The 25,787-nt window shown below is 40.5% G+C and overlaps 1 protein-coding gene across 9 annotated transcripts in view; it reads left to right on the top strand.

Moving 5' to 3' along the window:
* Nucleotides 1-23,683, top strand: part of Spata6l (spermatogenesis associated 6 like) — a 99,400-nt gene extending 75,717 nt beyond the window's left edge. For 8 of the 9 annotated variants that reach the window (XM_023721912.1, XM_023721910.1, XM_023721908.1 and 5 more), the window contains 7 exons: nt 4,738-4,977; nt 7,383-7,473; nt 10,404-10,438; nt 11,196-11,383; nt 17,473-17,560; nt 19,087-19,188; nt 23,496-23,683. In XM_023721912.1, the coding sequence (XP_023577680.1) occupies nt 4,738-4,977; nt 7,383-7,473; nt 10,404-10,438; nt 11,196-11,383; nt 17,473-17,560; nt 19,087-19,176 (732 nt within the window). In that variant the 3' untranslated portion in view covers nt 19,177-19,188; nt 23,496-23,683. The remainder of the gene's footprint in view (nt 1-4,737; nt 4,978-7,382; nt 7,474-10,403; nt 10,439-11,195; nt 11,384-17,472; nt 17,561-19,086; nt 19,189-23,495) is intronic. The other variant, XM_023721907.1, reaches the window with a different exon arrangement.
* The last annotated feature ends 2,104 nt before the right edge of the window (nt 23,684-25,787 follow it).

Raw genomic sequence — 25,787 nt, 5'->3', positions numbered from 1 at the left:
TGACCTGAGAGATTGTTTCTGGTCTTATTTCTTCTATAGCCTGATGGACTTGTTTCTTTACTTCAGTTGTTATCATTTCAGAGATTTCAGGTGTGTGATTTCCAAGTTCTTGTATGTCTTTGTCTCCTGGATTTATTCTGGGTGGGCTAGAGGATTGAGATTGCCTTTTACTCCTATGTTTTGGCATTTTCGAAGCTTCCCCAGACAGAGTCCTACAGGCTACCCAGAGCCCACCAAACTTCTTAAATGGCACCAGGAAAGCTCCATGCCTGCATGTACTGGGCCCACAAATCCCAGCTCTACTGTATCTTGCAGGGCATTCAAAGGCCTCCTAAGTTTTTAAAAGTTTGAACTGGCACCAGCAGAAGCTCCATGCCTGTGCACTGGGGGCGCTTACCAGAGTCCTGCAGGCTGCCCAGAGTCCACCAGAGTTCTTAAATGCACCTGAAAAATTCCTAGTACTTAATTTTAAGGATAGCATTAGCTAGCTGCTTTTTAACTTGTCCTTATCTAGTGTTTGTTCTCTCCAGTTTACTTGTGTTTATAGTAAATATTTAGTCTATTTTTTATTTTCTACCATTTTAATGTTTTAACATCTTAACATATATCTTCAAATTTTTATGTTGAATTTGTGCACATCATATTGTAAATGTTCATTGAAAGCACAAAGTTCCCAGAAATTTTGAAACACAAACTATTGTTTTTTTTTATTGATACAGGTTCTTGCTATGTAGCTCAGACTCATAGTGATCTTCCTATCTCAACCTCTCTAGTGCTGGGATTAAAGGCATGTGCCACCAAACCCGGTTTTGGGGCTTGTGTTTGCCAGACATGTGCTTATGCCACCCAGGTATCTTCCCATCCTGAACTTTTCATTTCTGTTTTTTTTTTTTTTACACATGTGGGTCTTGTTTATTTCACTTATGAGTATATCTTCAAGGTGTATCTACTTATATGTGAAGGAAAAGAAGAAATAAAATTGAAAGGCATAACACAACTAAGTGGAAAGCAAGAAGTTAGGGACCAAACAATAAAGAGAAGGCAAGGAGAAAAGCTAGGAAACATGGCAGGGGCAAAACCGTACATCGATAGACACAGGATGGTCAAGGCAATGGTCCCGAGAATCTCCATCAGGTTTTTTATTAATTTTATTGAGAAAGAAATACTAATGAGACAGTTTCAGAACAGGTTAGTAAGACAGTTGCAATAGTTAATACATTGCATATTGTTGTCTTTGTGGTAGTTATTCACACTACAAGATGCAGACATGATATCTTGTCTAAACACTATTAGTTCAAAATTTTCTTCTCATTGAACTAAGAGAAAGTAGCAGTATATCCATGCTAACTATTTTGTTTTGTTTTTTCACTATTTCATGAATTTTATTTATTTATTTATTTATTTATTTTTTGGGCAGAACTGGGGATTGAACTCAGGCCCTGCACTTGCCAGGGAAGCGCTTATTCCACTGAGCCATCTACCCAGCCCCCTTCATTAATTTTTTTTTTAAATAACCAGCTTTTATTTTGACAGTGAATTGACAGGTGTGGTTTAAAGTCCAAGTACTTTGGCGGAACCGGGGATTGAACTCAGGCCCTTGCACTTGCCAGGGAAGCGCTTACTCTACTGAGCCATCTCCCCAGCCCCCTCCCCTTCATTAATTTTAAAAATACAGTACATGAAAGATACACTTCTGGATATATATATATATATATATTCATAAAAACATCTGGAAATGTCACTTTGGGGGAGATTAAGGGTAGCGGAGTCAAAAGTTATGTTTTTCTTTATATTAGTGCTGGGAACAATAACAAAAATCAAACTATGGCTTTTCCTCTTGAAAAACATAAGGAGAAAGATTCACCACTCCCGTTCTAGTTGGCCTCTCTTCTCTCAGCTTCCTGAGTCATCACCTCCAGCAGGTAGAACCAGGGCTTTTCTGCTTCATGCACTCAATGGCTCTGATGTCCTTAGAGTTGCTGCCATATGTGGCTGCCGAGCACTTGAAATATGGCTCATTTCCTAGAAAACCATTCCACAGCGCCTTGACGGTCTGGACAGAGCTGTTTGTTCGAAGCAACAATTTCCTTCTATGTTCTAATTTCATTTTCAAGTTCTCCATCATGGTTGTTTGGTCTTCTGATTGCAGATCACCTTCTCTGTGAGAACTTGAGCCTACAGTTAAGGCATGCTTCCAGCTTCCACTGGTGTTTGTCCTCCGGTCACATGGTTTCTTATTCTTCATAAGGATATTTGTCAGACAGGAGCAAGTGCGATGCTCCACGCATTCCACACACCAAATGGAACAGCCAGTTTTTCTCCTTTACTGTATGATTCTGCTGGGCGTCATTTTCTAGGATGAGCCTGGCTCCAAGAATCTGGTGTGTGAGGCCAGAAGGACCGACAGGAACTGAATGTGGCTATGTGAATGCATTCTCTCAGACTCTGGTCTCTTCAGGGAAAAAGGCTGCGTTCTTCTTAGATGCTGCCCCTCTACTACCCATGCTAACTATTTTGTATATACAGATATACAAAATATATAAAATGGAAAATATACAATATGTATATATATATTTTCACTATAAAATGGTCCTTCATTTATATCCCCCTTTTTATTTACTTTTGTCAGAGATGGGCATTCTATTGCCATTCAAATATTGTAAGTGCATGAATTCAGCAAAGTAATCCAGTATAGTCCAGTAGTAGTCCATAATAGTAGTGGGTTATCCACACGAACTTTTAATTTCTAAATAAATAACTTTTGTTTTCTCATAACAGTAGTACCATATTATTTTATAAAATACATACAAGGAACAAAGGACAATATACAAAGATCATTTTGTACTCTTATCATTTAGAGAGAGCATGACTAATTTTTTTGTACAGACTCATATTCTGTACACACACACACACACACACACACACACTTTGTTTTAAAAGATAGGAATCATATTACTACAAGTCATTTTGTACCCTTACTTTGTCATGAATATTTTCCATGCCCTTAAATATTCTTAAGCCACCAGGTGTTGTATGGCTCTATAGTACTGTAGTACATGGAGGAGCCATGGTTGTGCAGGCTGGTTGTTTTTCATTTGTTGAGTGCGCAGCTGATACATTCATCAGGGTCCAGTCAAGAAACCAAAAAGAAGTACTTGATACTAATACAGAAAGAGATTATGTAAGTTTTTAAAAAAGCTAAATGAGGTTTAGGAGGACTGAAACATTAAAAGGGGACTACAAAAGAGAGAGGGAGAGGGAGAGAAGAAGAGGAAGGGGAGGGGGAGGAAAGAAGGGAGAGGGAAGAGAGAAGAGAGAGAGAGAGAGAGAGAGGGAGGAAGAAGGAAAAACTTCAAGGTACAGCTTTTTACTTTAGCATTGGGGAAACAGAAGAAAGAGCTTGGGTCACCAAAAGCGGAGAGGGTTGAAGTGACATCGCAGAATCAGGAACCGGACCTATGAGGAAGGGCTCTTTCCTAGGTGCTTCCTCAGGCATTCGGAGGAACTCCAATAAACTGGGGCTCTGACTTCCAAAGACAGCACTGCTCAGTGCTAGTGCCACAGCAGCTCACTTGTGTGAAGGTTTTCCTTTGGGTCTGGACCCACATTCCCATTAGGGTTTTTGTCAGCAGAGCCATTGTCTGAGAGGGCACAGTGAGGCTGGCTCTGGCATTGTGGGGGGACCTTTCAGCTGGAGTCGTGTGCTCCTGTCCAACTGGTGCTGGGGGTGATGCCAGTGGGAACAGAATGCAGAGCCAGCAGTGGCCAGTGCTGTCCTCCCCAGCCTCAGTTTTCCTCTTAGTGCTAGCAGAATGACTGGAAAAGTAAAAAGGGAGTTTGCAGCACCCCTCAGTCAATATTATCATAAAGCTGAGGGGGCCATTGCAGCTGAGACTCAACTTGCTTACTCAATGAAACATTTGGTTTCTTATTTTTAAAATTACTATAAGCATTTTTATTGCTATATTTTACCCACAGTTATTAATTAGAATAAATTCTTTGAGTAAAATTTCTGGACCCAGGGGCCAGGGAGATGGCTCAGTGGAATAAGCGCTTCCCTGGCAAGCGCAAGGGCCTGAGTTCAATCCCCGGTTCTGAAAAAAAAAAAAAAAAAATTCTGGACCCAAGTGTTTGTGATATTTTCTCTCTTTAAAGAGAATAAAAGAATAGTTAAAACAAACAAACAAACAAACAAACAAACAAACAAACAATGTGAAATTTCACTAAGTAAATTTACAGGCATTCAAAAATGGTTGTATTACATATTGTTGTCTTTAAATTAGTTGCTCAGCTTACCAGATATAAGCATGCAAAATTGATCAAAAATTATAAAAATTTGAAAAGGAGAAAATATTAGGCATTAACTGGACTGGACATTTTCTCTTTATTAGTATGTCATATACCTTTACAGGTAATGTGTGTGTGTGTGTGTGTGTGTGTTTGTGTGTGTGTGTGTGAGAGAGAGAGAGAGAGAGAGAGAGAGAGAGAGAGAGAGAAGAGACACACACTAACTTTTCCCTAAAATAAATCTCACTTATATAATATACTATTATAAGTTTTGGTGGTATTAAATTGAACTAGAGAAAAGACTAAGCAGAGAAATGCCTTCCTTAAATTCATGTTTTGTAAACCTGAGATGGTTGATCTTCTGCATTAGTTTTCAGAAGTTGAATTGAATATAGCTATATTTCTGATTGATTTTTTAAATTTAAAAGTTCTTTTTCTTTTTGATTTCAGGAGGAAAAATACAAGTCACGAAGGCCTTTCTCAGCATCATATGGACCAGCGTTCCCCTTAAATGATATACGCGTGAAGCTGAAGGGTAATAATCCTGACAGACTAGCCAAAGGCATGCAGTCCCAGGCACCCTCTCCGTATTCCACCAGATGTTCCTTCCTGGATCAGCCGGCTGAATTGAACCTTGGAAATGACTTCAGATTCGCTGCAGAAAGGAGGCCTCCATTTGTGGTTAGACATGTGAGTCTCAAGTTATTTTTCCAGAGTACTTTGTAATGGTGAGGATGTGGGTCAGGGTGGAATAAAGGAATGTTAGGCCACAAAGCCAAATGGGTAATATTAAATAGAGAATTCAAATTGAATAATAACTGTTGTTAAACTATGTTCACTTATTAGAAAGTAAGCTCCTATAAATGTGTCTCATATAGAGAACATATTCAGTAAATGTCAACCACCTCATTTTTTATTTTGGAAAATTATTAAAGGAGTATGATGACTACATTTATAACTCACTGTTGTTTAGAAGAGTTGAGAAATTGCCAGGAGTTGCAAATGTATAACAAAGGCTGAGACTTCACCAGTTAGAAGAAAATTGCTCCAGTTTTCTTAATGAGATTGGTGCCCAGTGGCCATACTTTGAAGAGAGAAAGTGTCTTTGTGGCACGGAGAAGTAATGATGCCAAACTCAAAGCCCTTAAGTAGAGGTAGCTTAGATTTAGCTCATAGGAGAGAGTGGACAGACTTCATTACTCTAGATCTCTTAAAAATATTTTTACTAGTGTACTACATAAGTAATGGAAAATATAGAAAAGTCTGAGAAAATAAATTATCCCTAGGCTCATCAGCATAATAGACTAACTATATATTTTCCTCACCTTTTTTTGTTTTTTCCCCACGAAGTTGTAATTAAACTATATATATGTATATATATTTGCAGTTATACAGTATATGCTATACTTCTTGATATAGTCCAGGTAATTATTGATTAAAATATTTTCTATATTATTTTATACTCTGCATGAACACTATTCCATGGTCTAGGTAGCAGCTTACTCTCTAAAATACTAACTGTTGATAGCATGTCAAGTTGATAGTTTGACCTAAAGTCACTAGTGGTGATGTTTATGCATTTAAACAGACTATGAGGCATGTAAGTCTCAAAGTCAAGGTGCCCTTCAGGTAAGTATATGGAGAGTTGATTAGATCTGGGCCTGGTAGTACATGCACTAGAACTCTGGAAGGCCAAAGTGGGAGAGCACAAATTTGAGCCCAGCCTGAGTAGTGTAAGCGGCGATGTAGCTCAGTATGAAGACCCTGGTTCAATCTCCAGTACCTAGAAAAATTTAAAAAAGTTGATTTTTAGGTAGAACAGACCTTTTTGGTTAGAAACTACCAAATAAGTATCTGCAGATACTATTGATTCATAGATACAGAAATAGAAAACTTTGTGGCCTAAGTGAAGACGTCTGGCAAAAATTGAGCAAAATTTTTTAAACATGATTCCATAAAAATATTGTTGACTTGAGTTTTGTTTTAGTGTATCAGACTTGTAGTGATCCTTCCTGCTCTTCAGCCTCCCAAGCTCTGGGATTACAGCACATGCCACCACGCCCAGTCTCATTCACTGTCTCAGCACACCCCGGGGTGGGGCCTGCCTGGCATGATCGGGATTGTTGATTTGAGTTTATTGGATGGTCTGATTTATTTCATTCTGTGTAAATTTTTTTTCATAAAACAATATTTTATTTTATTTCTTTTGCAGAACTGGGGATTGAACTCAGGCCCTTGTGCTTGCTAGGCAAGCGTTTATTCTACTGAGCCATTTCCCCAGTCCCCATAATACAATATTTTAATAGATCATATTTACAAAAAGTATATTACATTCTGTGTAAATTTTTGTATAATACTTTAGTCCATTGTCATTATAAACTAAGTAACCTTAAGATATGGTTGGAATTCTTAAAGAATGAGAACTTGCTTGATATTTCTTTTATTTAGCAAATTCTTAGTTTTTGCCATGTCCCAAGCTCTTTTGTTAGTGACTTTATTCATTAATTATTTTATTTAGCCAGATTTCCTGATGATATATAGTGTTCCCTTATGTAGAAGCATTAAAATTTAGAGGATCTGTTGGTGTAAAAACTTGTAAATTTGTAAGTTTCAATCAATGCATTTCTTGAAATGAGAATATAGACATGGTCTGGAAGGGGTCATGAAGGACTACCATGTCATCTGTGGCAATCACTTGCTGCCAGGGAGACAAGAAACATGGTATTCTTTCCTGTCTTAAAAAATTGAAATAGAATTTCATTTCTATTTCATTCTTAAAAAAATGAAATAGACCTTTGCTTGCTCTCTGTGTTTGATTCCTACCAGTATTAGAATATAATGCATATCTAGTTATAGTTCTTTATGCTGCCAGTTCATATCCTAATGTTCTAGCCTAAGGAAGCCTCAGGGAAGATAGGGATGAATCTTGGCTTGGTTATAACATGTAACCTGCTTAGGGACTATGGTTTAGGTTATTTTCCAACCTTCTCTTTTCTGACCTGCACAGTGGTAGAGGAGGAAAAGACATGATGGGTAGTGAGAGGGTAATACAGGCTGCCATAGATTCAAGTCTTGTTTCTTTCTTTTGCTTTCAGGTGGACAGTGCCAAGCCCTTTGGTGAGCCTCACCCACAGAAATTTAAAAGAAAATCAAAGTTTTCAAACTTTCCACTTCCGATGAAAAGAGGTACTTTAGTTTCTTGCTATCTTGGTACATTTCTTTTTGGGAACCGGTGTACCCTACTTACTGCCTTTGATTCTGAGAAATCAAAGTTATGCTGAAAACTGTGTGACTAATTCCCAAAGATTCTCCACCTTTGGTGCCCCCAGGGGAATTCCCAGGGGACAGAGGCAGCTGAGAAGACATCTACTGGAAAGATCACCTAGTACTAAAGAGGGCTGTGCTGGGTACTGTTGCTGTTGAGTAAGGATGTGATGGCTGAAGCTGTTCCCTGGTTGGGCTGGAGAGCCAAGGGCAGCTGACCTGGTGCAGCCTCCTTGGAAAAGCAGCATTGACAGCTAACAGTTATTTTGTTTGCCATCTTTCTGAATGGAAAGGTCAGGAGATTGATGGCCATCAGGAGACATAATGTGTGCTACCCAAGATTCTATGTCAGGAAGGAGAGAAGCCAATTCTAACTGAAACAGCTATGTTAAAGGAAGGAATTTTAAAAGTTTAGACTGCAGGACCCTTTTAAATGTTATTGGGCCAGTGAGATAGCTCAGCAGACTAAGTGCCTGCTCAGGCGAGCTCAGGGACCAGGGTTTGATCTCCTATACCACATGCCACATCATCCCTGCCCTCGGGCACAATGAGCCAACCACTGATTCCAGGCAGGGTGGCGCATGCCAGTAATACCAATGCTGGGGAGTCTGAAAACAGGAGGATCACTGTGAGTCCAGCTGTGTAGTAAAACCCTGTACCAAATACATAAAATTATTGATGATCCCCAAAAGATTTTTTTGTTATTGATGATGTGCATAATGCCTATCAATAGCAAGTTAGAAACTAAAACAGAGGAATTAAAAAAATATAATGCACTATCAGAAGCACAATTTTAGCCATCAGGATGAGGATGATGTGATTTGTTATATCTTTTGTTAAGATTATGAGAAAATGAGAGTGAAAAGCCACACCATGTCTTAGTATAACTATGAGAACAATTTTGTTCTTGCAGATTTCTTGAAAGATTTTGAGGCTCCATGGGGAAGTTCCTGGACCACACACTGAGTCAGTGGGTTGTCGTAGATCCCAGAGGTCTTTTATGACTGCAGTATGTAATGGATTAATAGCGAAGGCTGTGGCAGCCAAGCTCATCACTCCTGGACCTAACCGAGATTCTTAGGCTAGGAATGGATGATGGTGGCCTCTTGCCTCCTGCTAGGACAGGACTTGGGCCATTCCTTATGACAGAGTTCCCTAACGTAGGCTTAAGGTTTTTACTTCTAAGGGCTACAGAGTCTTGGCAGTAACAAAAGCCAGCATTCTCAGGCTTTAGGGACTCTTTGAAAGTAGCTGATCAAGGACAGAGTATTACATTCGAAGCAGAAAGTGCTTCATCACCTTTGACATTTAATTTAAGTTTTGTGAATTAAAAATTACCCACGCAGCCTATAAAAGTATTGTCCTTCCTAGTACAGTGAAATCAAGTGACAGCAAATGTCCTTTTTGGGGGAGGACAGGTTGGGTTTAAGGCTGACTTGGATGTGGTGGGACTCATACATCACGCTGGGCTTGGTCTTTGTCATTTCTTAATCTTGTAGGTGGAGAACTAAGGTTCCAGAGAGGTTACAATCTGTGTGCAGGTCACATGTGAAGTTTTTGGCATACCTGTATGTAGCGGTGACATTCAGACCTCTGGGCTCCGACCCTTGGAATTCTTATAGCCTTTAGGCCAGACCTTTGCCCAGGTCACCTGTTAGCACATTCATCCTGGCTTAAGGTAGAACAGAGCAGTGCTTCTCACAGCTGAATCACCCAGGGACTTTGTTAAATCCTGGTTCTGATCAGTGGGGCTGGGTGGGGCCTCGGGTCCTTTTCTAATAAGCCTCCAGGTGACACTGACAACTACAGTCCCATGGGTTACAGCCTGAGAAGCAAGGGAGCAAATGCCACCTCTCCCACGAGAGGGGGTGCTCAAAACCGGTAGCAGGGTATCCGAGGGCAGAAGTCAGGGTTGTGGTGATAGCTGCAGAGAACCTTAGAACTGCTGCTGCCCAGCTTAGGCCAGGAGAGAAGAGAACTCCTGGGGCAAAATGGACACACAGTTTTGTATACCCAGAGGATATGAAATTTTCCAGGCTTTAAAAAAATCAATTTTTATGTCTGTGTTATTGCCAGCGATGAGGGAATCAGCAGCCAAGGGAAAGTCCTTTGTGGTTGCCTAAGCCCCAACCATACTGGGGGTGCCACGATGGGCTTATCATTGTCTTACAAATACTTATTTAAAAAGCATTTTCCCCCCAATCATGTCTGTTTTCTCTGTGTGTTTTTATTATTTCACTTGCTAGGGCTCCATCCTGCTCTCTGGTACTAGGTCTTCATGCGTCTCATAATTATTTATGGTAATCATAACAATTTCATTTTTGCTGCATAGTGTTTCCCTAAGCTCTTATGTATTCTTTGTCTCAATGTAACATCTGTGTCTACCTTGGAAAAATATACTCAGGAGCTGCTGCATTAATAGGAGTCTACAAAAACTGCAAAGAAGGGTGGAAGAGGCAGAGCATATGCATTTTGTATTAGATCTGTATTGCTGTCTTGTAGGCCCTGGCCACATTGTGCAGATTTAGTTTATTTCTGCTTTAAGTCTGCTTAAGGGTGGTCAACTTACTGCTTCACTTTTAGCTTTGCTTTTACCCTGCCTCCTTTCATCTGTGGCATAATTAAAAATAAAACCCCATTGTTGATCTCAAGAGGGTAGAACAACTCAGAATTGGAGTGACTCAAGGGAGACTTAATAATGATCGTATAATTTGCAAGGGAGCATTGAGGTTCTTTAAAAAATTCATTCATTGTCTCATGTTTTTTGTACTGCTGTGGAACAAATGCAACAGCAGTTTTAGGGCTAACTGGTCATAATGAGTCATTCAAACACCTGTTCCTCTTTCTTCTAGCTTCTTCTCTTGACAGCCTTGCAGCAAACGTAAAGGTAATTTTAGAAGTAGCATTTGTGGAATGATTTATTTGCAGTTATTATATGTCAATTACTGTGCATTCTGAAGTCAGCAGTAGAAAGTTTATTTCTAGCTAATGCTGTTTACATGAACAGCTTTAGTTTAGGGCCTGTACAAAGAACTGTACTTTGCTTTGGGGCCTGTCGGTTTGCTCCCCTCTTTTCATTTGTGGGATGAATTACCAAGGAGGGTGCGCATCTAGGCCTAATACCTACTTTATCAGTAGTGACTCTCACTGCTTTTCTCTACTGGGACGCCTCATGTACGCAGAGGTGATAAATGACTTGTTTTTGAAGTTTGATAGCTTTGTCAACATTACAGTATACAATGTGAAAATAGGTGTAAAACAAGAAAATGGAGTATACCATGCTTCTTATACCATGGCACTTAAATATTTTGCTAAAAATTATCCTTTCCTAGAACCAATAATCTGCCACCCTCAGAATCCAAGCTCAGAGCACAAGTTAATTTGGATAATTACTATATGCAAAATGTACAGAGTTTTGATTATTTTTCCTTGACCTCAACTCCTGAGCATTTTGTTTCTAGTCCTCTGTGCTGTAGCCCCTCCTTTATTTGCAGGAGATCCCTGGGGCCTATATCATATCATCTTACCTCCATTTCTTTTCCTTCTACCTGACCCCTAGCTCTAATTTAAGCCCAGCCAAGCAAAACAAACAAACCAAATGAAACAAAAAGTATAACTAAAGAATAATGCACACTGTCATTCAGGTTATCAGAGAGCCAGATGAACGGATTATTTTGCCAAAAACATCACCATCTCCTTTAGACTCAAGTAAGTTTGGAAAGTCCTCGCCCTGTAACCAAGGGGATGCTGATTTCCACCCGGAAGCTTCCTTCACCAACGGCCAGCATTCCAGGTCTCCCAGCCCTCTGGATCAGCTTCTCCTCCAAGAAAGGTCAGCACCAAGCACCGGTCTCTGCCTGAAGAGAGCATTGTGGTCTGGCAGGCATAACCTGTCCTCAGTGTGTTTTCTTAGGAATATTCAGATAGTGAAACCTAGAGATGAAAAAAAAATGATGGCCTTATGAAATCCACCCAGAAGTCAGAATTGAGCCTCTTCTCTGGAAAGCATGTTTCAGGGTGTTCGTCATGAATATGGTAGACTCCTAACTGTTATACAGTCTAGTCTATCTAGTACTTATATATTTATCTCTGGTAAAATTTTGTTTTTCTTATTATTTAAAGGGAATAGAAAATAGTAAAAAAAAATTAAAAACAATTCAGAGTTTCACTAAACATAATAATAGGAATTTGACAATGGATGTTGTATTGCATAATGTTGTCTTCAAATTAGTTGTTTAGATTACCAGATATAAGAATACAAAATTGATAAGAAAAAATTTTAAGAAATTAAAAAGAAAAAAATTAAGCATTAACTGTTTCTTTCAGTAGACAAGCAGAAATCAGCAATATAGTTATCTAAGTTATCCTGTATATATACATAAATATCTTTTATTTATTCTTTTTCTGTCATAACATTTTAAACTGAAGTTTTTGGGCCAGTTAGATAGCTCATCAGACTAAAACACCTGCTTAGATAGACACAGGGACTGGGTTTGATCCCTGGCGTGCCAGCCCCACCCCCAGGGTCCTCTGAGGACTGAGATTGGGCGTGGTCACACGCGCCTGTAATCCCAGAGTTTGGGAGGCTGAAAACAGGAGGATCACTACAAGTCTGATCTGTGTAATGAGACCCTGTATTCCCTGTACCAAAATACATAATAAAAAATAGATAAAAATAAACTGAAGTTTTTGGTTTTACTGGTATAGAAATGTTCACTGTAGAAAATTTATAGACCAACACAAAAGAGAAGGAAAAAAAGTCACTCATGTTTTTACTACCCAAAGATGCATGTTATTAGCATGTGAATGCATTTTTATTTTCTAGATACTTAGTTTCTTGGTTTATCCACATTACTATCTCAGATGATAAAAGCATGTTTGCATTTGCCCAGAGATCAGGCTAGAGAACCAGAGCAGGGATCTCTATTTGCCAAACCATGCTCCTTAGAAAGGAAACCAGCCAATTTGCTTGAGACCTATGTTAGCCCTGAAAATCCCTCTTTCTGGGAAACCTGAGTATTGCGCAAGTCAGAAGAGGCGGAGGAATGGCACTGAAGACAAGGTCGCTGCTTCAAATGAAGGATGCGCCAGTCTATTTTCTCTGCATTATTAATGCTGGGAACAAGAAGTCCCCATGCCAGAATAACTCAGTCTCTTACAAAGAGACTCACTGTAAAAATATCCTAGAACCAAAGTGGCCCTGTAATTTTAATAGGAATTTACATTTTGTGGTAGATTAAGAAAGTGGCAATCCACTTTTAATGTTTTGCAGAATTAATAGGCTAACTATTGAAATGTTAAATCACTTGAAGCCTCATCAAGTATTTTAATAAAATATTAATTTATGGTGAATTGTTGATCATCTACTTTACTGGAAAGTATGCAACATAGATTTTTAAAACTCAGCTTTGGCACACAGAGCACAGTGGCCTGGGATATATTTATTCCCTGCTGTGCCTGGCCTCTGTCCCCTCCTGGCTTGCACTTTTGCTACCAGCCTGGAATTCAGCAGGTTGGAAAAGTAGGGGGGATTATTCTGGATGGGAAGACTGACATGGAATTGATTTTAAACAAGGAGTGGAAGGAATCTTCACCTGGTGGTGACTGGGAGTTAGGGCTCTCCTGCTCATCTGTCTCTAAGTGCTGCATGGTCTCACACAAATGTTCAGCATTTTAGATTTCAGTTTCCTCACCTCTGAAACTAATGGGATGACTAAAGGTTTGTCTTCTTTCAGCCACAGTGTACTTCTTTGCTCCCAGAACTCAGGAAAACCCAGTCTCTTGAACTCCATAGAAACAATACAGCAAGCTTTTCTGAGACACTGCATTGAGTGTGCACTTACTGGGCAACCATTATGGGCAGGGTGCAGGACTACGAGGTTTTTGATTTCTAGTGACTTAGTTGCTAGGTGAGAGGGTTAACAGAACCTCATCCCACTAAATATCAAATGGTTTGTGGCATGCGCTCAACAGAAGCACAATCCAAATGTAGGATTTGGATGCGCAAAGGAGAAGAATTCTATCAGAAGGGAGGTCTGGGGAGGTCTCTTTTGTCCTTAAATCTGTTTGATGGTTTATGCATGCATTCACCCAGTCTTTCTGGGTGTCTTTAGACAGTTTTCAGATTTTTCTCTGTTTGGCAGAAAAACTGTTTCATATCTTTGGAGTCAAAGTCAAATGGGAGGGGCTGGGGATTTGGCTTAGTGGTAGATTGCTTGCCTAGTGAGCTGGAAGCCCAGGGTTTAGTCCTTGGCATCAAAACCAAAAAATAAACCTCTCATAAAATTAAATGGGATTGGAATTATGTGTGAGTGTGGACTCTACATGGTTAGAAAGGTATCTTAGAACAAACTTAATAATCAGTTTCCTAAGTCTGAAATGAAACACTAACTTTTGAAACATTTCTTAATCATTTCTTGAGAATATGCAACCCAGCACAGAGTTTGTGTGTGGGGAAAACAAGTACACTGGCAGCTTTCTACAGGGCAGCTTTCTACTCCTTGGATTATACAGATAAATGCTGTTGGAGTAGAGAGCAGAGTGGCACTTCAGGCATGTCCTGTCAAGGAGGTGACCTTTTTTGTGGGCTCTGGAGAGCGGAGATTGGTTTATGATAGACCTAGTGGTGATGAGGGCTGGGAGTAAGGAGGCTGAGCAGGTTCAACTTCCAATAGTCAGGTGGATTTGGGGGAGTGTTGGTTGCCAGGCATAACAGTCTAAGGGGGACCATTTAAGCCAAGTTGAGGTGTTGGCTTGGAAGGTAACTTTAGGAACATGATTCTGACTACCAAGCACTGAGTGATTAGTTATTTCTGATAACTGTGTGCCCAAAGTTATTTTTTTTCATAGTTATTTTATTTTTGCGGAACTGGGGATTGAACTCAGGCCCTTGTGTTTGCCAGGTAAGTGCTTATCCCACTGAGCCATCTCCCCAGCCCTTCATAGTCATTTTAAACAGATAACTTTGGACATGTTTGGACTCTGAGTTTATAAATAAGGTCACGATCTGCTATGATGGAGACTAACATGTCTCACCATTGACCTGGCTTGTATCCTAGAAAGTCCTGGGAAGATGGAGAACTTTAACTCCACAGGAATGGCCCCAGAGATAGTATATTGAAGGCAGCTATTTCCAGGGAAGAACATGCCCTTTATATGCCTGGGGAAGACTTCATTCTGCATTGACTTTAGAGAGATAATAAGGCAGGCTTCTGGAATAGTGGAGGTCTCCGCGCTTCTGTTCCTCCCCCATCAGCATCATCAGGACCAGTCGGCATGCCAAGAGCATATAGCTGCCTGAGAAGCACCCTCGAGGTTCTTCTAGCTTGATTCTGAAATCCTAGGGGCCAAAGTGATAGAGATGAATTGGGAGACAAATTTTGGAGTGATGATCAGCCCCAGGTTTTAGTGGAAGAAATACAAAACCCATTAGCAGGACCTTTATCCGGGACAGTGTAGTCCCCAAGGAGGGAGGGACACTCCCAAGCTCATGCCCTCATCTCCACTGTTTGGAGACTGTCACCTCCCTGCATCACACATACTTATTCTTCCGTCTGCATGAGAAGGGGAACCATGTGGATAAATGACAATGAGGATACAGTACTGCTTCTGTCTGTTGGCTCATCATTTTCAAAGAGTAAGTTCTTAAATGTGGACAGGATCATGCATATAATGCAGATGTATATATTTACAGTATATGCAAATATACGCATTTACATTGCACTCAAATGTAGGAATTGCTTTGGTACTTTCAAAATCTAAGAAAAAGTATCTACACTATCTACCTGGTGGCTGTTTGTAAATAGTAAATTTATAACTTCAAAATATTTTTATCATCTTAGACGTTACTAGAGGATTATAGAAATGGTCTGTGTGGTCTTCTCTTCAGCACAGTAGTGCTTTAGGGGATGCTGTCATTTTGCTGAGTTGTTTTCCTCGGTTGGCAATGAATTTGTATGGAGCCAGTCCTTTTTTGAGTCTCCCTGGACATCAGTGAAACATGCTTGTCATAGACAGTTGTGTGGGCAGACAGATGGGACTAGAATCAAGGGGACGGGCAGCCACATAGGGAGTCATTAGTATAGTAGTCATAACAGCAACTCAATTCCCAATGCTCCTGCCATTTCCAATGTTAGTTATATATTAATAAATGATAATGGTGTCATCTGAATTATTAAAATCTTGTAGACATTTTAAGGACATTAGATCTGTGCTTTTCATTAGCAAATTGCTATGTACTTTAAAAAAATCATTATTTATTTATTTATTCAGTACAGTCTCACTATGCAGCTTGAACTCATAGTGATCTTCCTGTCTCAGCCTTCCCAGCACTGGGATTACAGGCATGTGCCACCATGCCAGGTTTTGGTGGCTGGCTCAGCCCATGGCCAGCATGGCATGCTATACTGGGAATCGAACCCAGGTCCTTGTGCTTGCCAGTTATCTTCCTGGCCCCATGCTATGTAATTTTTTTTTTTTTTTTTTTTTTTGAACTGGGGATTGAACTCAGACCCTTGTGCTTGCCAGGGAAGCGCTTATCCTACTGAGCCATCTCCCCAGCCCCTATGTAAATTTTTAATATTAGTTATTAGTTATACCTCAGAATTTAAGATTTGGTTCTCCCCTTTTCCATGAATACAAATGAATGAATGGATGAATGAATTTATTATTCAACAAATATCTTTTAAATACTACTGTGGTATTCAATACCAACTATGCCTTGGGCTAAACTTTTTTCTTTCAATAATTTTATTGAGAAATAGTAATGAGACAGTTTCAAATCAAATTGGTAGGACAGTTCCAACAATTAACACTTTGCATACTGTCTTCCTAGTGGTTATTTGTTGTACAAGATGCAGACATGATATCCTATTTACAAACACTATTAGAACAAATCCCTCTATTCATTAGAAGAATGTAATTATATGTCTATCCTAACCATTTTGAATATACAGATACAAAATAGTCATCCATCTATAGGGGATAAACTATTAACCAGAGTTTTAGTCTCAATTTCAGACATACATTAACCTAGAAATGTCAGGATGCCCTGGCAGAAATACTATGATTGAGGTATAGGTAAATATAATGCCAAATGTGGGTGAGAAGTTATCTGACCCCTTCAAATAAAGGCTCAGGAAGGTTAGTGTGGTGATGCATGCCTGTAATGCCAGCACTTGGGAGGCTGAGGCAGGAGGATCGTTGTGACTTCGAGACTAGCCTGGACTACAAAGTGAGCTCAAGGCCAGCCTGAACTGCATAGTGAGACCATATCTCAAAACAACAACAAAAAGACTCAGGAAGGATTTTCCTGAGAAATTAGCAATTGAACTGAGCTCTGAAAGGTGAGTAGGAGTTAATCAGAATAGGGCTGGGGCTTGGGAAGTGGCAACATTACAGGAAGAGAGAGTAGTGTTAGCAGTGCCTTTCGAAAGAGAAAATGCTGGTTAAGTTTGGGGTCCAGGTGGCCTAAAGTAAATGAGATAGAAAAGAAAAATTCTTGTGGAAGAAAATAGCAGATTGATTTTAATATGAAAATTTATGGATTAAGAATTTTAATGTGAAAGCAGGATTTGCTCACTAGAGAAACAGTTGGAAACACACACACACACACAAAGAAGGAAAGAAAGAAAGAAGAAAAAAAAACACAGTAGGGTGTAAAGAAAAGAACACCTCCTAGCCAAGCCTCCAAGCATAAATCACTTTAAATATATTGGCTCCCCTGTCCTAAATACATAAAAAAAACCCCAGCAAATCCATATTGGTTATTTTTATTCCTCAGTGCTTTTCCTATGCTATATGTACCATTTTTCATGCCATTTCTTTTGCAATCAAGTTTTAAGCATCAACTCTTCCATACTTTAAGTTGGTGTGCCGTTTAATAGCTGCATAACTTATCACGGTGTTCAATTTGTTGCACAGGTGCCGTCCTAGTTCTCAGTCCATGTGGAAGAAGATCCATGAAAGGGCACGTGGTCTGATGTCCCCCAGAATTCCACAGCACCCAAAGGTTAGGGTTTCTGATATAAATAAACTGTGTTGGTGAAGTAATTTGAAACTGGAACTTACATTCTAGTAGGTAAGGCAGACATGAATCAAGTAAATGCAGAAATACATGTATAATTGTTACACTTACCAGTGAGAATATATGGTGGTCTAAGAGTACACAAGTTAAAGGAGGAGAGGTTTATTTGGGCTCCAAATAGTACATAGTGGGCTGGCTCTGAGGCAGAGTGGCTGGCGGAGGGGAAAGAGCCCATGCATGGCCGGCAGAAAGCACCAAAGGATCAAGGGAGAAATGTAAACCTCGGAGACCACGCCCATAGTGACCCACCTTTTCCCAGAAGGCTTCACCTCCCAGCATCATACCCAGCTATAAACTTATGAGTGGACTAGTCCACTGATGAATATCAAGCCCCTGTGATCTGGTCACCTCCTCTAAGCTCCACCTAGAAGTGCATCTCGATAGACCCTTAGCAGTGTGTGGTAGGGGTATTTGAGTGATTGGGAGTCATTGCAGGCTCACTGGGACAGAGACTGGAGTGCAGATCTAAGGCCCGAGCAGTGGCAAATGTGGTGCACTGCATTTATCAAGCAGTGGTCCTAACTGGGGGTCCTTCCTAAGGACTCGGAGCAAACAGTGGAACTGGACTGCATCACTTTGCCTTCCTGTTTGCATGGGAATCCCAGTCCAGAGAAAAATACTGCTGTTCATGTGGTTTGTGTAAGACCACTATATGGAAGAATGTTTTCCTAAAATTTATTTTATTGGGGCTGGGGAGATAGCTTGGTAGTCTAAGCACCTGCGTAGCAAGCGTAAGGACCTGGGTTCGATCCCCAGTACTGCATTCCACACCAGCCCTGGGTTCCCAGGTGTGTTGTGCCGGCCCTGAAACCAGGTGTGGTGGCGCATGCCTATAATCCCAGTGCTGGGGAGGCTGAGACAGGAGGATCACTACGAGTCCAAGCTGGGTAGCAAGATCTTGTATCTAATACATAAATAAATGAATGATTTAAAAAATTACTATTTTTCCTAAAATTTAAATTGGTGGTTTTGACTGTTTGACTTTTAGTGGAGTTTGAGGAATATTCCTGATCCAGCAATAGATATATCTAATACTTCGTATCTGTGACAGACATACCGCAAAGTGACCTCTAATTTAATTCAAAGGAATTAAAATGAAAGGTTACTATTTAACCATCCATGTAGTTGAATTGGTCATCTTGGCTTATAATTAAGTACTGGGATATGCTAGATTTATGGGAAGATACTTATAAATGAATATTGGTTATCATGACTATGGGAATATTTTCTCTTCCAATTGAAGGAATCCTTTTAAAATGAAAAAAAGGAAAGAAACAAAGGAGGGGGGACAGAAGGAAGAAAAGAAGAAAGAGAGGGAGAAAATCTACATCCACACATAGCAAATCTCATATATGGGAAGCACAGTCGTATATGCAAAAAGCTATTCATCTGGATACTACTGATCTCTGTTACATTCCAGGCAATGTAATTGTTGGATGTTTTCATTATAGGAAGAATCTAACTCTGAAGAAACTTACATCCTGGAAAGACCAAACTACCCACTGAAGAAATACCCACAGCATGAAGAGAGATATTTTTAACTGTTGTCTTATGTAAGTAAGCAGCTTAAGCGCTCTCTTGATTTGCTAACAGAATTTCTTGTTGTAAATGAAGTAGCTAAAAATGTGGTGGGCAGGAGAAATGGAGGAGACCTCCAACTATATTTCTCCTTCACTTTGTAAAATGACAGTGTGTATGTTTGCCAACTCCGTTGCCTCCTGCTGTCTCTCTTCCCTCAGTCTTCATCTGAGGGGTCCTCAGTCTTTTTTCAGCTCCATAAATACAAACTCTATGTACTTTAGGGTCTTTGCATATAGTGTGTGGTTTTTTTTCTCTATTTAGAATACTTCTTCCTGATGCTTCTTGTGTAACTCCTGTTTACCTTTCAGATCTCGTGATTTTCTATGACAGTCCCTCCTCACACAACATTCAGTTTAGTACTCTGCACTTTTCTTTCTTAAAGTATGACACTATTATTGTTTAAAATCTCTCTCTTCTAGAATGAAACCTTTGTGAGATCAAGGACTCGCTGTGCTGCTTGCTACTTTATGTTCAGTGTTTAGTGCAATACAAAGAATCCCGTGTAACTTTTAGTCTGACGATGTGCGTCCTGTATGAGAGCTTGCCTTCCCACACTCGCACCACCGTGGTCTGTAGATTACGTGGCCCTCCATTGCGGTCTGCAGCAAGAGAGTTGCAGACATAGTACATATATCTTATAAGTGAACACTCAATGAGGAACCAAGTCCACTGTCCAATTTAAGTGTCTAGCAAATAGCTGTATTTCAAGGCTATCACCACTTAGCTATTTTTTCCTATTCTCTTCCTAAGTCAGGCCCAGGATAGTAACAACGGTTCTTTTTGGGGTGGCATTCTTGCCTGTGGGTAGTGGCAAGTTGGATTTCTGTGGACAGAAATAAAGCTGGGAACTTCACCTCCACCATTTTATTAACAGTGCTCTTAGCTCTTCCTTAGGACATGCCTCTGTGTGCCACCAGCTGGTCTCAATGCTTCACCTGTGCTGAGTGAGTTCATACGTAATTCTCCCAACCATCCCATGAAATGGGTACTACCGTGAGTTCAGATTGGGAAGTTAAGATGCAGAGAGGTGAATGACGTGTAGAAAGCAGTTTATCTAGAGATTGGCAGAGCTGAGATAAGCCTGTACAGTGTGGCTGCAGAGCCCATGCTTTCACTGAACACTGCTGCCTGTGCAAAGCGAGGATGTGTGATGGGAGAATGCTGAGGAGAGGGAGCAGGCGTCTACACGTGCACCCTTCGCCTCCTACCTGGAGTTTGCAGACACAGCCCTCGAACGCCTCCTGCTGGGAGCCGGTGGTCTGGTGGCGCATAGTCCTCACGCTGACACCATCAAAATAATTACAAGTTTGTAAGCAGCAAAGGAATGTGCGATAATGTGTGGGGCTTTCACTGTAATCAGGCACCCACAAGACTGGTTTGAGGTTAAGTTGTGCTACAGGACGGAAACTGCCTTGCCCCAGGGCTAGTCAGGGCTGTCTACCTTCTGTGTAGAGCAGTGTGGAAGACAACCCACTCACTGCTTGTTCTGCAGGCTTCTACCTCAAAACATACTGCGTGGTAATTAAAGGCTGGCTTCTGAGCCACTTAACTTCTGGTTGCAAAAATAGTCACCTGTGCTTTTATTAGGTTGCTAACAGAATAGCACGCAAATACATACTAGAATGTAACCCATGTAGATACCAAATGCCAGACTGCATTGGATTTCAACATGGGTAAGATAAGGGGGAAAACTGAGTTCTTTCTTGAAAAATGGACTTCCTGTGTGACCAGAATCCCCACCCAGTGGTCTGGAATCCACTCCTAGGCCTTTTCCAGAAGTTTCCTGGTCTATCCTTTTACTAACCCCCACATCCTGAGTCATGGATTCCTGAAGAGGGAGGGATCCCGATGACGGGTTCTGCTAGGGAAGCTTCTCCTGATTTCGTAAAGACACCCAGGTGACTCTGGCTTAACTTAAGCAAACAGAGCATTTATTCTTCAAGAGCCACACAAGCAAGGTCAAGTGGATAAAAGCAGAACAGTGGACAGTACCCCATTCTCATTGTGTGATGCAGCCCTGTTTTCCTCAAGGGCTCTCCTGACTGCGTCGTGGCTCCCACACTTTCCTGTCTCCATAGCAGCTCTGCACTGCTCAGAGGCTTTCTCCCCATAGGTTTCTCAGCAATCTCAATGTGGCAAGGAAATTTAAGAAGTAGATTGTTAACCACAAACACCTCCGGAGTTCTTGAACCAAAAACAATGAATCCAATTGTTTGACCAGGTGGGATCAGGGAATGGATGGAGGAAATGGGTGGAAAGAGTTAAAATATATCCATTCCTCCTTTTCCTAGTTGTTTGGGGGCTTGATCCTTTTGTTGTTAAGCAAGTTATCCTTTGTACACTTTAGGGTGGTGATCACTAGCACACACCAAGTAAACCAAACAATTCAAAATCATCACAAATGTAAAAGTGGGGCTGAGAGGGTAGTTCAGCAGTCTAAGCTCCTGCCTGGCAAGCACAGTAATCCAGGTTCCATCCCTGGTACTGAATGCTGTGCCAGCCTTGGAATCCTGGGTGCCCCGTACTGGCCACCACAACTGGATATGGTAGCACACACCTCTAATCCCAACTTTGGGAAGGCTGAGACAGGAGGAGTTCAAGCTGCGTAGCAAGACCCTATACTGCATAAATAAGTAAGTAAATAAATAAATGATTTTTTTAAATTAAAAAAATCTAAAACACCTTAGATGATCACTAGTTCTCTTGGAAGTCATGATGATTGCCCTGTGCTGTGACCTTTACCAAGCATGTCCACTGACTGACCGCTAAAAACCCCTCTTCTAAGGAGGAGGTTAGAAAACTAACCCTGTGAAACTCCTAGCCCCCTGGGCAGAATCGGGCCCTCTGCCTCTTCTCAGGGAAAGAAATCTGACCATTTCCCAGCCTCTGTGTCATCTCAGATTCTACTGTGTGGCTAGCCAGCCTCCAGCCAGGAACAGGCCTAGGCTTTGTGTTGTGGTTTCAACTGGATGGTCACTGAGGAACTCCAGACTTCACTCAGATAATTGCAAGAATTGTAGCCCCAAAACTTCTAAATCTTGTGAGCAGCGAGAAAGAAATGCACCAAGGAAAATAAAAGATAAAAGGCAAAAATTAATTGAAGTGCTACTTTCTGATCCTGTCATATTTTATTGGACAGAGCTGGTATGGTTTTTTATCTCACCTGTCTCCACTGGCAGGAGCCATTTTACTTCCTCTCACAGGGACCCTTCTACCTGTCACAACTAAAACTGAAAATAAGTCCATCTCAGTTGGTAGAGCCAAGCTTCACCATTGAAGACTCCCTCTGTCCCCAATTTGTTAACCAGCTTCTTGGGGATATTGTTTGATGTTACAGTTATGCACCTCACTTTACCCCAGGAACTCTTCATCACATCAGAATCCAACAGACCATAATAAGCAATGACCGGGCATGCAATTCATAGGCACACCCTAGGTCAGCAGTTCCCTAAAATCATCTGGGGATCTTTTAAAACAACTTTATCCACTCTAGGACAATTTATTTTAACTCTGCAAATGGTGCTTGGTAGTTCCTGGGCCAGCGAGATAGCTCAGCAGACTAAAGTGCCTGCTTAGGCAACCTTAGGCAAGCACAGGGACCATGGTTCAATCCCTGGCAACGTATGCCAGCTCTGCCCCCAGGGCAGGCTGAGCTGGCCACAGAGTTCAGGCATTGTTGTTTACGCCTGTAATCCCAGCACTCGGGGGGCTGAAAACAGGAAGATCACTATGAGTCCGAACTGCATAGTGAGACCCTGTAACAACCAAATACATAAAAAAAAAAGAGTCCCTTAGGAGCACATTTAAGATTTAAAAAAAAAAATCTCTGCATTTTACTGTGCATTTCTTCAGGATGGGCAATTTGGAGAACCCCCCAATTCAATACTTGACCCTGTCCATGGTCAACAGTAGTTGTTCTATAGAACATAATTGATAGGGACATGCTTAACAGTTTAATTCAATACTACCTAACTGGTTTGGGCACATTTGCTGTGTTTCAAGGGCTGTAAGAACTTGCAATAATCCTGGGAGTGGATAACTCTGAGTATCTTCATCTGCATATGGAGAGGTCAAATAACTTGCTGAAAGTGGCACAGGTGTGCCTGCCCTTGCTTAGTACTGGGAATCTAGGAGAAGAGGCTCTCAGACCAAGTGACCCCAAGGTCTGGTGGAATGCCAAGATTGGGGTAGAAGGAAATCATCTCCTTCTCTTTGACTGTGTTGATCGTCACAATTTTCTCAGTACCACATGTTACATGTGATGTTTCAAATTTTGCAGGGGAAAATGAATGAAAATGGGAGGAGGACCATCAAAAGCTCATTCATGGAGACAACTACACATCCTTGGAGAAATGAACAGTCATCTTTGTTGTCTGTATTGAGTCATGGGTGTCTCACCCCCTTTAAATCAAACCCTGTACTCAGTCTTTTGTGCCCAGGTAAGAGTTGTTGATTAAAGTGCTGCTGCTTGGGTCTCACATTTTCTTGTCATCTGGAAATTTGTGTTTTCTTTTGTTTGCATGTTGTTTTGAGTATGAAATAGAAAATAGTAATAGTTGAATGATAGATGCTTTTCCATTTGGAAAGCACTTTTTAGAATTCTAACAAAAATGTCAAGATGCATTTTCAGCTGTTCTTCATTTTTGGTCATGGCTGTGTTCTTGGAAAGTTTGTCCCCTTCTTTCTTCTTTTTCTTCCCTTCTCTTCCTCCCCATCCCAACTTAAGTTTTTATATTCACTAGAAGTTACTATTTAGAGGAACAAGTGGATAAATTCTCCAGTTAAAGTATGCCATTGTGATTTTATTTTTAGTGTTAGTCTTGATTTACATGAAGTCCTCTTAAAACTAGGAAAAGAGAGCATATTATATGTGCAGAGTTTCAATCTTGCTTTAAAAATTGAATTTCTGTGATACATTTATAAGACAAAGCCAGTTTCTTTGTATTGTAGTTTGGATTACTTCTGTTCCCTGCCCTTTATTCTAACAATTCTTAATAAATTAAGATGAGGAACAAACATTTTTCAAATATTTCCCTAAAAGAGCTAAGTACATAGGTTTCATAGAAAACACTGCCAAAATAAGATTTACAATGAATTCATAGAGTACTTTTAGGAAATATGGCATGGGCTGAGGGAGGAGGAAGAGAAAGATGATGCAAAAGAGGCACATCTGTGTCTATGGATATAGAACTAGGGAAGCCGGGACCTGAGCTTGGAAATCCTTCTTCTTCCTTCACACTATCAACTTTCACACTTTCTCCACTGTGATCTGAGTATTTGTATTTTCCTTAAAATACAAGGAAGTGAGCTTTTGGGAAGGTGGCTAGGCCATGAGGGTGGAGGCCTCCTAAATGGGGTTAGTACCATATACAATAGCCCAAGGGAGTTGCACCTTCTAGCATACGAGGGTGCACAAGATGGAGCATCTGTGACCTGAGAAGAGGCCCTCAGCAGATTCTGAACTTGTTGGTGTCTTGACCTCAGACTTCTGACCTCCAGAGCCATGAGAAATAAATTTCTTTTGTTTATAAGTTATCTGGTATATGGTATGATGTTACCGCATCCTTAATAGATGAAGATATAAAGCCCTTTTAGTATTTAGAAAATAGAGGTTTCTTTGTAAGACCCCTGGAATAAACCAATTAGGTACATTAGGAAAGCAAAATAAAAAATTAAAGCATAAAAACTCAAAGCAAAATAAAGCATTAAAACACTCATTTGTACTCCTTAAAAGTATATGTTATAGTAAGCATTTCATCGGTGGAAACAGAGAGAACTAGTGAAGCAGAGACTGCAATCTTAAATTATATGTACCTATAAATGTTCTTGGTGTCTCTGAATCTACAGCTGCTAGTTTGTTGTTTAGATGTCATCAAAATTGTCATCAAAAATGAAAAATACTATGTCACATTAAAGCCAGGATACAGTTGTCAGAAGGTTCCACTTGACATAGCCAGCTGAAGGGAACAGCTCTAATGAGTTCATATTTTATTTTCAATATTGTTAAAATATATATGGTGACATTCAGCATATACCTATTAAAAATAGAAGTTTATTTGACTTACAGTTCTGGAGGCTGAGAAATCCAAGATTAAGGGGCTGTATCAGTTGAGGGCCTCCAAGCTGCATCATCTTGTGGTGGAAGGGCAAGAGAAGGTGGGAAGGGCAAAGCTGGACTTACCCTTTTGTTAGAAACCCACTCCTGGGGTAACTAACCTATTTCCAGGACAACTGTTTTAATCCATTCACCTAAGAGAAAACCTAATCACCTCTTAAACTAATCAGCACACCCATACTGGGGATTGAGTTTCTAATATATGAATTTTGAGGAACACCTCAGCATTCATTTTTTGGAATGATTTGAGCATAATTCCTTAATTTAGTAGGAGTTTAAATGCCTGCTTTTTAAAAAAATTTATGTATTTGGTATAGAGTCTTGCCATGCAGCTCGGACTCATAGTGATCCTCCTGTCTCAGCCTCCCTAGAGCTGGAATTCTAGGCATGCACTGCCGTGCTTGGTCTACATGGCTGGCTTGACCCATCTGGGTTGGGGCCAGCATGGCATGCAGT

This window comes from Octodon degus, unplaced genomic scaffold (assembly GCF_000260255.1).
Source record: "Octodon degus isolate 3935 unplaced genomic scaffold, OctDeg1.0 scaffold00087, whole genome shotgun sequence".
In the NCBI taxonomy this organism is placed as follows: domain Eukaryota; kingdom Metazoa; phylum Chordata; class Mammalia; order Rodentia; family Octodontidae; genus Octodon; species Octodon degus.
Note: the sequence above shows the minus strand (reverse complement) of the source record. Positions and strands in the feature narration are given on the sequence as shown.